Genomic DNA, 15,005 nt, shown 5'->3' with positions numbered 1-15,005 from the left:
GTGACATGATATATGCAAAGTGCTAAATGGGAAAAACCTGCAGCCAAGAATACTCTGTCCATCAAGGCTATCATTCAGAATGGAAGAATAGATAAAGAGCTTTCCAGACAAAAACTAAAGGAGTTCATGACTAGTAAACCAGCCCTGTAAGAAATATTAGAGGACTCTTTGAGTGGAAAGGAAAGACCAAAAATGACAGTATGGGGGTAGCAAACACAAAAGCAATAAAAAAATGAATATATCTGTAAAAAAAACAGTCAAGGAATTCACAAAATAAAAGGATGTAAAACATCATATACCTAAAACATGGGGAGGGATGGAAGTAAAGAATGGGTTTAAACTTAAATGACCATCAACTTAATACAATACAGACCATGATATGCAGAAGATATTATGTATAAATCTAATGGTAACCACAAATAGAATACTAATAAATATACAAAAAATGAAGAGAAAGAAATCAAAATATATCACTAAAGGAAACCAACAAACCATGAAAGAGAGTAAGACAAGAAACGATCAGAGAAAATTTTCAGAAACAACACAAAACAAGTAATAAAATGACAACAAATACATATCTATCAATAATTACTTTGAATGTAAATGGACTACACACTCCAATCAAAAGACGCTGCATGACCTAATGAATAAAAAAAGCAAGAGCCATTTATATGCTGCCTACAAGAAACTCATTTTTTTTAAGATTCTATTTTTAAATAATCTCTACACTGAAGGTGGGGCCCCAAATCACAAACCTCAGATCAAGAGCTGCACACTCCACTGACTGAGCCAGCCAGGCACCCCCTACAAGAGACTCATTTTAGACTTAAAGGCACCTGCAGATTGAAAGTATGGGGATAGAGAAACATGTCTTGCAAATGGATGTCAGAAGAAAGCCAGAGTAGCAATACTTATATTGAACAAAATAGACTGTAAAACAAAGACTATAACGAGAGGTAAAGAAGGACACTGTGCACTAATAAAGGGGACAGTCTAACAGGAAGATATAACCATTATATCTGCACCCAAATACATAAAACAGTTAATGGCAAACATAAAGGAACTGATCTATAATAATACAATAATAGTAGCGGACTTTAACACCCCACTTACATCAATGAACAAGTCATCTAAACAGAAAATCAACCAGGAAACAATGGCTTTGAATGACACACTGGACCAGATAGATTTAACAGATATATTTAGAACATTCCTTTGTAAAACAGCACAATACACATTCTTTTCAAGTGCACATGGAACATTCTCTAGAATGGATCACATATTACGCCACAAAACAAGCCTTAACAAATTTAAAAAGATCCAAGTCGTAACATGCATCTTTTCTGATCACAACATTATGAAATTAGAAGTTAACTACAAGAAAAAATCTGGAAAAACCACAAATACATGGTGATTAAATACCATGCTATTAAACTTGGAATGGGCCCTGAGGTGCCTGCGTGGCTCAGTCAGTTAAGTGTCCCACTCTTCATTTTGGCTCAGGTCATATCTCACAGTTCTTGGGTTTGAGCACCGCATTGGGCTCTGCACTGACAGTTTGGATCCTGCTTGAGATTCTCTCTCTGCCCCTCCCCACACCTCTTTCTCAAAATAAATAAACCTAAAAAACAAAAAAAACAAAAAAACCCAAAACATTGAATAGACCAACCAGGAAATAAAAGAAGAAATAAAAAAGTACATGGAAACAAATGAAAATGGAAATAAAATGGTCCAAAACCTTTGGGACACAGTGAAAGCAGTTCTGAGAGAAGTTTATAACAATCCACTTCTACCTCAAGAAACAAAAAAAATCTCAATCTAACATTACACCTAAAGGAGCTAAACAAAGAGCAAGAAGCAAAACCTAAAACGAGCAGAGGTTAGGAAGTAATAAAGATTAGAGTAGAGGGGCGCCTGGGTGGCTCAGTCGGTTAAGCGTCCGACTTCAGCTCAGGTCACTATCTCACGGTCCATGAGTTTGAGCCCCGCGTCGGGCTCTGGGCTGGTGGCTCAGAGCCTGGAGCCTGCCTCAGATTCTGTGTCTCCCTCTCTCTCTGCCCCTCCTCCGTTCATGCTCTGTCTCTCTCTGTCTCAAAAATAAATAAACGTTAAAAAAAATTTAAAAAAAAGATTAGAGTAGAAATAAATGATATAGAAACTAAAACAAAAACAAAAACCCCAGTGAAACAGATCAATGAAACTAGGAGCTGGTTCTTGGAAAAAAATCAATAAAATTGATAAACTTCTAAGTAGACTCATCAAGATAAAAAGAGAAAGGACCCAAATAAATAAAATCATAAATGAGAGAGGAGAAATAACAAACACCACAGAAATACAAACAATTAGAATATTATGCAAAACTATATGCCAACAAATTAGGCAACCTAGAAGAAATGGATAAATTCCTAGAAACATATAACCTCCGAAAGCTGAAACAGGAAGAAATAGAATATTTGAACACACTGATTACCAGCAAAGAAATTGAATCAGTAATCAAAAAACTCCCAAAAAATAAAAGTCCAGAACCAGATGTCTTCAGGGGCGAATTTTACCAAACATTTATTTATTCAAAGATTTTATTTTATTAAAAAAAATGTTTATTCATTTTCAGGGAGAGCGCAAGCAGGGGAGGGGCAGGGAAAGCAGGGGAGGAGCAGAGAGAGGGAGGGAGAGAGGGAAAATCCCAAGCAGCCTCTGTGCTGTGAGCACGGAGCCTGATGTAGGGCCCAGTCTCAGAAACGTGAGATCATGACCTGAGCTGAAATCATGAGTTAGATGGACGCTTAACCAACTGAGCCACCCAGGTACCCCACCAAGATGTTTTTTAATCACAAAAGGAAAAACGATTAAGTCTATAGTGGAGAAAAGTCGGCAGACACTACGTCAGTGATGAAAGCTTGCAATACCAGTAAAAAGTCGTATCAGTATCTTGCACCTCCCTGATAGTGATGCACTGAGAAGACACATAACATCGCTTCTGCCAGAGGTTTATAAGCTCAGTCTAATCATGAGAAAACACCAGACAAACCAAGTTGAGAGAAATTCTATTAAGTAACTGATGAGTACTCATCAAAAATGTCAGGGTCATGAAAGACAAAGACGAAGAAACTGTCACAGATATGAGGAGACCAAGGAGGTAAAATGATTAAATGCAATGTGTTTTTCCAGATTGGATCCTGCAGCAGAAACAGAATATTAGAAGAAAAACTGGTGAAATTTGAATAAGATCTGTAGTTTCGTTAATACTATCGTACTAATGTTAACTTCCTGGGTTTGAAACTATGGTTAGGTAGGTTGTTAATGTTAGGGGAGCCTGTTAAATGTCTAATGTTTATGTCTATTCTCTTGCACCTTTTCTTTAAGTGTAAAATTATTTGAAATAAAAAGTTAAAAGTTTAGAGCTTCTTGTGTATTATAATGTATATTTAATGCATACGTAACTTAATGTGACATGTTCTCATCTCCTCCTTTGTAGGCATAGATGGTAGAAAGCAATACCTACTCTTCTGAACTTGTACTTTTTCACTTAATTGTTCATATTTGAGATCATTCCATATAGATACATATCGAGTTTCCTCACTCTTTTGCAGCATTATAGTATTCCATTGTACAAGGATATCCTGTAACTTAATTAGGCTGTTATTAATGTTTTTTTTTTCAATATTTTAGAATAAAGATTCTGGTTGGAAAGCAAAATTTTGTTAGAAAGCTTAGAAGAATCGCTTTTAGAAATAAGAAATTAAATATATTTTTGTACATGGAAGGCACCAGTGTGTGTACTCATGCATTAAAATATAGTGTTTTGCTCCCTCTAAATGAGCCTTAGATGCTGATAGGGATCCCTATTGCCAGTTTATCATTTTTTTCCCCTGCTTCATTAAAGACCACTTTATCTCATTAACTCAGCATGCCTGAGAAGAAACAGCTATTGATGCTAAGTGTATGCAAATAAATACATGTGATTCAAATATTTGAACAACATTGTGGATCCTACTTTTGGTGATTTTTATTTTTGTTTTAGATCCATGGCAGTCCTTTATTATTTTTTAAATTTTTTATATTTTTTTAATTTTATAAAGTTTATTTATAAAAGAGAGAGAGAGGGCACAATCAGGGAAGGGGCAGAGAGAGGAGAGAGAATCCCAAGTAGGCTCTGCACTGTGAGCCAAGAGCCCGATGTGGGGCTTAATCTCACAAACTATGAGATCATGACCTGAGCTGAAATCAACACTTGGAAGCTTAACCGACTGAACCACCCAGGCGTCCCCATGCAGTCCTTTAAAGCATCTGCTATTTCTTAATTTATATGTAGGTTTGCAGTATACCAAATTGGATACATCGTTGATATTTAGTAACCATATTTTGTTTTTAAATTATTTTTTAAAAGTTTATTTATTTACTTTGAGAGAGAGACACACACAGAGCGTGAGCATGGGAGGGGCAGAGAGAGAGAATCCCAAGCCCCGCTTGAGGCTCAGTCTCAGTAACGGCAAGATCACGACTGGAGCCAAAGTCAGGAGTCAGACGCTTAAGTGACTGAGTCACCCAGGTCCTCACCAACCACATTTTAAAATCATCAGTGATCTTCCTTCTTTTTCTTTTTCCTCCTCCTGCAGGAATGCGTTTGGCTCTGGCTGATGCTGGTGATACTGTTGAAGATGCTAACTTTGTGGAAGCCATGGCAGATGCAGGTATTCTCCGTCTGTACACCTGGGTAGAGTGGGTAAAAGAAATGGTTGCCAACTGGGACAGCCTCCGAAGCGGGCCTGCCAGCACCTTCAATGATAGAGTTTTCGCCAGGTAATTTGTGGACTCTGGCCACTTTGTACTTCAGAGTTGCTTAGTCCTTGTGCATTTTTAAGTTTTCTTTTTTTTTTCCTCTCCTAAAATAAATTAGATGTTAATAATAGCTACTATTCACTGAAAGCTTACTATTCACTGAAAGCTTACTTGTTCTAGGTACTCTGCTAAGCTCTTCGCATCTATTATCTGATTTTACCCTCACAGCAACCTTATGTGATAAAGATATTACTAGCTCTATTTTAAAGAAATCGAAGCTTAGAAAAATTAAGTATTTTATTATAAAGTGCCTCAAAACTAATAGTTTCAGATGGAGGATATGAATTTGCTTTTTTCTCCAGAGCTCATTCTCATTACCATTTTACCATGCTGTCTTGGCATTAGAGTAGGACAGAATGGTTAAATGAAAAGTAGATTAAAACGGTAAGAGAATGTCATTTTTTTTTTTTCTTTCTAAAAGCACTTACCATCATCTTTGCATCAGGAGCCATCTTAAGAACTGGTGTTACAAAGTTGAATAGGACTTGACCCTTCACTGTAGTCTAGCAGGAGAAGAAAACACATATCCAACACATTACAAGTGCGATAATATAGGTAGAGGGAATTCAGAGGAGATGGCTTGTGAGTTCTGGGTTTTCTTGAAAACTACATGGATTTTTACAGAGAGGAGAAAGCCATGGAGAGCGTGGTATTTATGTGAAGCACCATATATGGGGGGAGAGTAGAAGATCAAACAAGTTGGGGCCAGATTAGGCTAAATTAAGAAGGGCCATAGGTATGGGAATGCAAGCTGGTGCATCCACTCTGGAAAACAGTATGGAGGTTCCTCAAAAAACTAAAAATAGAATTACCCTACGACCCAGCAGTTATACTACTAGGCATTTATCCAAGGGATACAGGTGTGCTGTTTTGAAGGGACACATGCACCCCCATGTTTATAGCAGCACTATCCACAATAGCCAAAGTATGGAAAGAGTCCAAATGTCCATTGATGGATGAATGGATAAAGAAGATGTGGTATATCTATACAATGGAGTATGACTCGGCAATCAAAAAGAATGAAATCTTGCCATTTGCAACTACATGGATGGAATTGGAGGGTATTATGCTAAGTGAAATTAGTCAGAGAAAGACAAAAGTCATGACTTCACTCATATGAGGACTTTAAAAGACAAAACAGATGAACATAAGGGAAGGGAAACAAAAATAATATAAAAACAGGGAGGGGGACAAAACAGAAGAGACTCATAAATATGGAGAACAAACTGAGGGTTACGGGAGGGGTTGTGGGAGGGGGGATGGGCTAAAGGGGTAAGGTGCACTAAGGAATCTACTCCTGAAATCACTGTTGCACTGTATGCTAACTAATTTGGGTGTAAATTAAAAAAAAATAAAACAAGTTAATAAAAAAAAAATTACTGACACAAAAGTCAAAAAAAAAAAAAAAGGAGGGCCATAGGTAGCATGAGAAAAATTTTTTTAACAGCCAATGTTAGTTGTTTAAAATGCAGCAAGTAAATCTGACTAGCTCCTTTGTTAAGCTGTTTAAATATTGTATTTTGGGCTTCATGATAAAGTTTCCATCAAGAAATTGTTAAACAAGGACATCGCTAACTGCTGTTAACTGGTTTTGTGGTTGAGTGGTCTTAAATGTTTCAGGCGTTCTCATTATACTGCTTATTAGTATACGCAGCAGTTATTTATATTTTTGTGTACTTGCATTTAAACTCAGTCATCTTTTTTTCCCTATTCAATAGTGAGATGAATGCAGGAATTATAAAAACAGATCAAAATTATGAAAAGATGATGTTTAAAGAAGCTTTGAAAACAGGGTTTTTTGAATTTCAGGTAGGCCTTTCTTTTAGTAGCTGTAAGCTGTGTTAGTATGAATATGATGTATTTCACCCTTTTTCCCTCCTGCTATAACATAATAACTAAAATAGAGACTGACGGGGTGCCTGCGTGGCTCAGTCGAATGCATCTGACTTTGGCTCAGGTCATGATCTCACAGTTCGTGAGTTCGAACCCCATGTCGGACTCTCTGCTGACAGCTCAGAGCCTGGAGCCTTTTTCGGATTCTGTGTCTCCCTCTCTCTCTGTCCCTCCCCTATTCATGCTCTGTCTCTCTCTCTGTCTCTGTCTCTCAAAAATGAATGAATGGAGACTGAAATTGTTCCCAAGCAGTTTTTAAATTCCTAAGTAATTGTGATATTAAATATTTCTCTTTGATATTCTTTCGGTTGTGTTCATGTAATATAAGTATTTCTGTTTCTAGTAGAGCTGTGAGTTAATAAAGAGGTTAAGTCTAAAAACCAGCCACATTTTGCAGGAGAACATTTTAAATTGATAAAACATAAAGGCAAAACTGTAACTAATTGCCATTGGTTTGAAAACAAGCGTGTTCTGATGTTTTCCACAAGGTGTCAGTATTTCCTCAAGTTTGGCAGTTCAAGTGCTTAAAGTAAAAATGTAGGTTTCCTCAATCAGTTTTGTAAAATATCACATTGGGATTTATGTAACTTGCTTTTCATAGATGTGGTTAAATAAGGATAAGTGCTGAACATAGCAGTGTGTCGTATTTATAGCCATTTTTGATACTTAATATCTTTCTTATAGGCTATTCAGAGCATCGTCAGCCCTTAATATGCAGTTTAAATTGTGCAGCCTTTATGTCTGTTAATATATTTTTAAAATGTCTTAAAAATTTTTTTTTGAGAATCATTAATATAAAACCATAATATTTTTTGACAATGATTGGTACACATTTAATTGCAAGGTGTTAGAAATGTAGTAAAACTGGGGTGCCTGGCTGGCTCAGTTGGTAGAGCTTGTGACTCTTGATCTCAGGGTCATGGGTTTGAACCCCACATTGGGTGTAGAGATTTCTTTAAAAAAATGAAGTAAAACTTTTATGAAAATTCATTATGGAATTTGGAAAGACTAAAAGCTTAAAAATGCATTAAAATAGAGGTACTGCATTTTTTCTTTTATTGTTTTTTTTTTAACGAAGTATGGGGAGAAAATGATAAATAATTTCAAATTTTGTAGGCTGCCAAAGATAAATACCGTGAATTAGCCATCGAAGGGATGCACAGAGACCTTGTGTTCCGCTTTATTGAAGTTCAGACCCTTCTCTTGGCTCCATTCTGTCCACATCTCTGTGAGCACATCTGGACACTCCTGGGAAAGGTATCTGTATACATTTAAGATTTGGGCAGTTTTGATTTGGCCCTTTTTAAATAAATACAGAATAATGTTACTTAAGAGGAGAAGACTGAAAAAGAATATTTCAAGGCTAATGTTGGACTCATCATCTCGTAATCATTATAGCAAATTAAACCAAGCTACCTTCTGTTTAGACAAATACATCATATATGTGCCTTTATTTATATACACGCAGTGTGTATATTTTAAAAACATGGGACTACGCATCTTATCACCTAATTCTTGTTAGGAAATTCTTGTTATCACCTAATTCTTGTTAGGAAAATACATTTTAATATATTTTAAAAATACATTTAATTTGAATACATAGATAACTAATTCTGTTTTTTCCAACTGTTAAAAGGTGAAAATCCTGAGAAATATATATAAATGACTGTTATGAGCAGCTTTTAACAAGATAGAAGTGTCTCTTTGCATAAATTTTTTTGTTTTATATAAAATTTCTGGCATATGTAGGGCTGCATATTTAGGGCTTTATATTAGCATCCTTACTTACTGTGAAGGTAAATTCAATTATTTCTCCTAGGCTTGCAGATAAACCGATTGGATGGTTTAATAATTTCTTTTCAACTTTATAAGCCAAACTCCTTTGTATTTTTCTAACGCATGAACAATGCAAAAATGTGCTCATGATATATATCCTGAATAGCCATGCTTTCAAAACTGGGTGTATTAATAGGATAAAAACTGAGAGTTTGTATAATTTATGTAATAAAGATTAAATTTAGGCAAATTAGCATTACATAATTTTCTTTGAAAGTGAGCATCTGTGTGTGGGTATTAATACGCTTGTACAAATGGATGCTAATTAAGAATGTAGAGTCAGACTTCACAGCTTGAATTCTAGGGAACATTAGATCAGGGGCTGTGGAAGTGTGTTATGGGTAGTAAGGTTTGAACTTCGAGCACGCAATTACAGATGGTAGCCTTGGTATGGAAATGTAATCAAGAACCATAAAATAGTTGTGTTGTTTAATCCCACTGAACTGTTTTTTTGTTTTGTTTTTTTGTTTTTTTCTTAAAGCCTGACTCAATTATGAATGCTTCATGGCCTCTGGCGGGTCCCGTGGATGAAGCCTTGATACGTTCCTCACAGTATCTCATGGAAGTAGCACATGACCTTAGATTGCGACTCAAGAACTATATGATGCCTGCTAAGGGGAAGGTGAAGTCATTTTTTTTTTTTTAAAGATTATTCTTTAAAAGTTATTAGTTCAGTAACATTTGCTATGAATGGAACTTAAGACAATTATTGTTCAAATGTGTCAGGATATCTTTACTGCTAAGTCCGTTTTGTAGTACGTGTGTGCTTGTTAACGTCCGAGGCAGTAGTGGTATGTACCAGAAGAGGGTTCTCTCATCTTTGATTTATACAAAAGTGATGAAATGTTGTCTTCCCTTTCTTTTGCCCCGTAGAAGACTGACAAGCAACCGCCTCAGAAGCCTTCACATTGCACCATCTACGTGGCGAAGAGCTATCCTCCTTGGCAACATATCACCCTGTCACTGCTCCGTAATCACTTTGAGGTGATGCTCTCTGCAGACTTTCCCCCTACATTGTTGGGTGCTGCCTGTGCTGTTTTGTTTGGAGGGTGCTGACAATGTCCGGGAGAAGGAAGACGGGCGACTTTGTCTAATTGTCTTTAGGCACGGAAAGTTTTTTGTTAGCCTTGCTGTCTCTTAAGTGGATCCTGAGGGAAAAGTTACTTTTTTTTTTTTTTTTATCATTTCTGAAGCTTTCTTACAAAAACAAATTGGATCTAGTCATATGTAATTAAAAGATAATGAGACTTTCTCATATGTGGTTAAAATTATGAAGCCAAAGGACTGAGTTTGCCTTTTGAGTTGATTGTGGCTTGAACCCTGGGATTCATGAAGCCTTAACTTAGTTATGTTTTAAAATAATCTGAAGCTTGGCTCTTGAGTAATTTAAAACAGAATGGTTAATTTGCTAATTACTCGTAGAAATGGAGAGCTCGTTGTTTTTGGCTCCGTCCGGTAAATAGCTATTAAATATGATTGTCGAATTTAAAGGAAACTCAACACTTAACACTTAGTTCTAAGTTTCCCTAAAGAAAAAAGTTCATCTATCTTTTTTCTTTCACATTGGAAAAATAGAAACTAAGTATATGTTGTTGAAGTTTTGCTCAGGAACAGTTATTGATAGACACAGACTGTGAAGGTACACTTAAGAGACAAAAATAGTGATTATGGCCAAAGCATAAAGCAGTAACATGAAGGGAAAATTCTTAGCTTTAATTTTTGAGAATTTTATTGAGCTTTTATTTCAGAAATTTCCATACTTAATTAAAAATTTGTAAAATTTGATGGAAAGAGAAGAGCAAGTGTTTTTGTACTCCTTGTGAGCCTATTTTTATGGAGAGCTGCCTCTTCATTTGATTGTGTGTAATGGAAATAGAACGTGGTCTGTAGAATTGCTTGCAGATTTTCACTTACGCTAACTAAAAAAGTAAAAGCCATTTTGGTAGGTAGAGAAATGAAATTGCATCTAGTGGGTTACATATTCATACCAGCATTTTCAAGGAGGCAGGAGGAGAGCCAAATACAGAATGTAATGTTGCAGATATTGAAAAATGCATCTTTTATTAAAAACTGCTATTCTTTGGGGCGCTTGGGTGGCGCAGTCGGTTAAGCGTCCGACTTCAGCCAGGTCACGATCTCGTGGTCCGTGAGTTCGAGCCCCGCGTCAGGCTCTGGGCTGATGGCTCAGAGCCTGGAGCCTGTTTCTGATTCTGTGTCTCCCTCTCTCTCTGCCCCTCCCCCGTTCATGCTCTGTCTCTCTCTGTCCCAAAAATAAATAAACGTTGAAAAAAAAATTAAAAAAAAAAAAAAAACGGCTATTCTTTGAGAGGTTAATATTTTTATTTAGTAATCAGTGACTAGATATCATATGGTTTCATCATCTTTGGGCATTATTTGGAATGGTCAGCTTTTTAAAAAATGTTTGTTTTCATCCAAAAGAGCTAAATATTAGTTTTTATAATAAAGGAGGATGTCCTTACGTTGTATACGGTACCATTTTGATGACATAAGGGAAAGGAGTGTTTCGTATCCTCTTTTCTCTTCTGTACGTATTTTAAAACAGCACATTGACAAGTGGAGAAAGTTTTTTTCCCCCCTGTACCTTAGTAAAGGTTAGAGTTGAAAGTAAATAGATTATCAGAAATTTTACTATACACTACTTTTCATTTAGATTCATTCCCAACTCTTGGTTTTGATGCCATGCTTTTGGAATAAGGAAAAAATAAGTCACTGAAAATTCTGAAAAGGCTACTTGCTTCATTTGTCACTCTGTAGAAGGGGCTACTTGTGTTTGCAGAAATGAAATGAAATTCAGACAGCACATTTGGGACTCTGCTTATTAGTGATATATGATATAGGCATTTATTTGTGAGTAGATAGAAATGATACTGTTTTTATTTTTATTTATTTTTTCAATATATGAAATTTATTGTCAAATTGGTTTCCATACAACACCCAGTGCTCATCCCAAAAGGTGCCCTCCTCAATACCCATCACCCACCCTCCCCTCCCTCCCACCCCCCCGTCAACGCTCAGTTTGTTCTCAGTTTTTAAGAGTCTCTTACGCTTTGGCTCTCTTCCACTCTAACCCCTTTTTGTTTTTTTCTTTCCTTCCCCTCCCCCATGGGTTTCTGTTAAGTTTCTCAGGATCCACGTAAGAGTGAAACCATATGGTATCTGTCTTTCTCTGTATGGCTTATTTCACTTAGCATCACACTCTCCAGTTCCGTCCACGTTGCTACAAAGGGCCATATTTCGTTCTTTCTCATTGCCCTGTAGTACTCCATTGTGTATATAAACCACAATTTCTTTATCCATTCATCAGTTGATGGGCATTTAGGCTCTTTCCACAATTTGGCTATTGTTGAGAGTGCTGCTATAAACATTGGGGTACAAGTGCCCCTATGCATCAGTACTCCTGTATCCCTTGGGTAAATTCCTAGCAGTGCTATTGCTGGGTCATAGGGTAGGTCTATTTTTAATTTTTTGAGGAACCTCCACACTGTTTTCCAGAGCAGCTACACCAGTTTGCATTCCCACCAACAGTGCAAGAGGGTTCCTGTTTCTCCACATCCTCTCCAGCATCTATAGTCTCCTGATTTGTTCATTTTGGCCACTCTGACTGGCGTGAGGTGATATCTGAGTCCGATATTTGTCTGATATGTCATTTGCAAATATCTTTTCCCATTCCGTTGGTTGCCTTTTAATTTTGTTGGTTGTATCCTTTGCTGTGCAGAAGCTTTTTATCTTCATAAGGTCCCAGTAGTTCGAAATGATACTATTTTTAAAGTTTATTTAGTTAGAGAGAGAGAGACAGAGAGAGAGAAAGAGATCAAGCGTGGGAGCGTGCAGGCAGGGGAAGGGCAGAGAAAGAGGAAGAGAGGGAATCCCAAGCAGGCTCTGTGCTGTCAGTGTGAGAGATCACAACCTGAACCAAAATCAAGAGTCGGACGCTTAACTGAAATGATACTATTTTTACTAGGTTGATAGCCAATAGTATCAACAGGCGTTCCTAAATGATAGTCTTTTTAATAGGTTGATAGCCAAGGATTTTATTTTTTTTTCACATTTGTGGTAACAATTTATAAGGAGTGTTGAAAAGCAGACATTATATAAGTCTTGTATAATGGTTGTGCAGTTTTCATTTTGATATGACTAATGACATGTTTTTACAGGTTTGGAGACAAACAAGATCTTTATAAGACTATTTTGTTTTCTCACCAGATAAGATCTAAAGTTACAATCATGGAGGTGTTTTTAAGTGTAAGGGAAAATTAAATGTTCAACAGGATGCACCTATTTTCTTTGCCTTCCCAAAAAACATATATCCTTTAAATTTAGAGGGAATAGGAGACTCCCTTCCATATTATACATTCATGTTTCATTTCCCCATGATGCTTGGGGCTGCACCATTTTCTACTGTATTCTAACAGACTAGTAGAGGCCACCATCCTATGGCCAACTTCCTGCAGGTACATGTACTATTTCGCATTATTTAAAAAATACTTTTCTCCACATTCTTCTCCAACCTATTTTTTTAGGGCAACAGCAGAAAATTGCCTGATAACAAGATCATTGCTAGCGAACTGGGCAGTTTGCCAGAATTGAAGAAATATATGAAGAAAGTGATGCCATTTGTTGCCATGATTAAGGTAAGCTGTGGACCTCATGTAGCAGTGACTATGTGAGTAATGGTTAGATGGTAGAAGGAAGGGGGAACTTTGAGTATAGTCTTTCCCAGGAAATCTGCTAAAATAGCACTTTTCAATCAGTGGTTGTGACAAATGAGCAATCATTTTGGGGGTTTATCTGTACAATTGCTGAGTATATGAAAATATGCATTGTGGAAGAAAAACTAGTTTAGAATTGTTACACTAAATGATTCTCTTCATGTTCTACCTTCTTTTCTGTTTAGGGGGGAACCATATTGTTTTTGGCTTACATTAGGGTGTTTTTGTTAGCTCCTGTTGCTGGAACCAAGGTAGTACATTTGGATAGGTTTTGCTTAAGAGGATAAACATTGATTATAGTGGTTAGACCAGAGTTTGTCAACAGTGGTCTGTTGATACTGTGGGCTGATAGTTCTCTGTTGTGGGAGGCTATCCTGAGCATTATAGGATGTTTTGCGGTATTTTTGGCTTCTACCCACTAGATGGCAATAGAACATCCTCCTCACGTGCTCAAGTTTGGACCCCAAAATGTCTCGAGACATTGCCAAATGACTCTTGGGGACATAATATGCTCCACCCTCCCCCACCTCTCCTGTTGAGAAATCATTGCATTAGACTCTTAGCTTTCTTCAGAGAAATAACTGATTTATTGCATTAAAAAATTTTTTTTTAACATTTATTCATTTTTGAGAGTGAGAGAGACAGAGCGTGAGTGGGGGAGGGGCAGAGAGAGTGGGAGACACAGAATCAGAAGCAGGCTCCAGGCTCTGAGCTGTCAGCACAGACCCCAACAGGCAGCTCGAACTCACAGACCGCGAGATCATGATCTGAGCTGAAGTTCGACGTTTAACCAACCGACTGAGCCACCCAGGCGCCCCTGATTTATTGCATTTCTTAAAGAGAAACAGATGGCTGTATGTTGCTGCTGATCTCAGGCTCTGGGATCAGATAGATCTTGGTCCAAATCCTTTTTGTCCATCACTTCTTAGTTTTGAGACCTTAGATAAATCACTTAAATTCTCTGGGCCACATGGTTTTTCATCTGTAAAATGAGGAAATTAATAAAACCTACATTTTAGGAATGCTGTGAGGAATACATGAAGTAATATACTCAACACACTTTAATACTTTCTGTCAAAAGGTAGGCTTAGTAAATTTTTTTAATGTAAATTAGTATATTTCACTCTGCTTGGAACATGGTGGTTATTCTTATAGCTTAGATTAATTCTTTAATCTTCTAGGCTACAGATGCCTGCGTGATGGAGACCAAAATTCTAGATTGTCCTGTATTGGAGTAGATCGTATTCTTAGGAAAGCCTTTTCATTCTCCTAGACCAAAATCAACTCTCTGAGCCTATGGTCTTTGAAGTTTCAGAAATAATTTAGAATTTTGGATTGACCTACACCAATCAAGTTATAATATATATGCTGATATGTCCCTAATTCATTGGTTCCCTACTTAGCTAGTGCCACTGGTCAAAATGCCAGATCCATTGTCAATACGTGGATCCAACAAAATATTTCATTATTGATTGCAAAGGCAATTAAGTTTGATGATGTGCTTTAAAGAATCCAGTAAAACTCATTTGACAAGTTCTGTAGTTAAATGATACTAGATCCAAGAGGTGGCTTTTTAGAAAACCAGTGTTAGATTGTTTCAGTAGTAGTATTTTTTTTTCCAGTAATATTGGGGACTTGCCAGGCAAATTAATGGTTTGAAACTTTTTCGAAAAGCGTTTTGTAAATCTGAGAGCTTGGCTCTCGAGG

The 15,005-nt window shown here is 36.9% G+C and overlaps 1 protein-coding gene across 2 annotated transcripts in view; it reads left to right on the top strand.

Annotated features, from left to right (window-relative positions):
* The window catches only part of LARS1 (leucyl-tRNA synthetase 1), a 75,759-nt gene that overhangs the window by 48,250 nt on the left and 12,504 nt on the right, over positions 1-15,005 (top strand). For both annotated transcript variants that reach the window (XM_030320745.2, XM_030320752.1), the window contains 6 exons: positions 4,617-4,800; positions 6,558-6,648; positions 7,849-7,989; positions 9,050-9,190; positions 9,442-9,552; positions 13,110-13,220. In XM_030320745.2, coding sequence (XP_030176605.1) covers positions 4,617-4,800; positions 6,558-6,648; positions 7,849-7,989; positions 9,050-9,190; positions 9,442-9,552; positions 13,110-13,220 — 779 coding nt within the window. The remainder of the gene's footprint in view (positions 1-4,616; positions 4,801-6,557; positions 6,649-7,848; positions 7,990-9,049; positions 9,191-9,441; positions 9,553-13,109; positions 13,221-15,005) is intronic.

This window comes from Lynx canadensis, chromosome A1, assembly GCF_007474595.2.
Source record: "Lynx canadensis isolate LIC74 chromosome A1, mLynCan4.pri.v2, whole genome shotgun sequence".
In the NCBI taxonomy this organism is placed as follows: Eukaryota; Metazoa; Chordata; class Mammalia; order Carnivora; family Felidae; genus Lynx; species Lynx canadensis.
The sequence above is the reverse complement of the archived record's forward strand: the minus strand, read 5'-3'. Positions and strand labels throughout refer to the sequence as shown.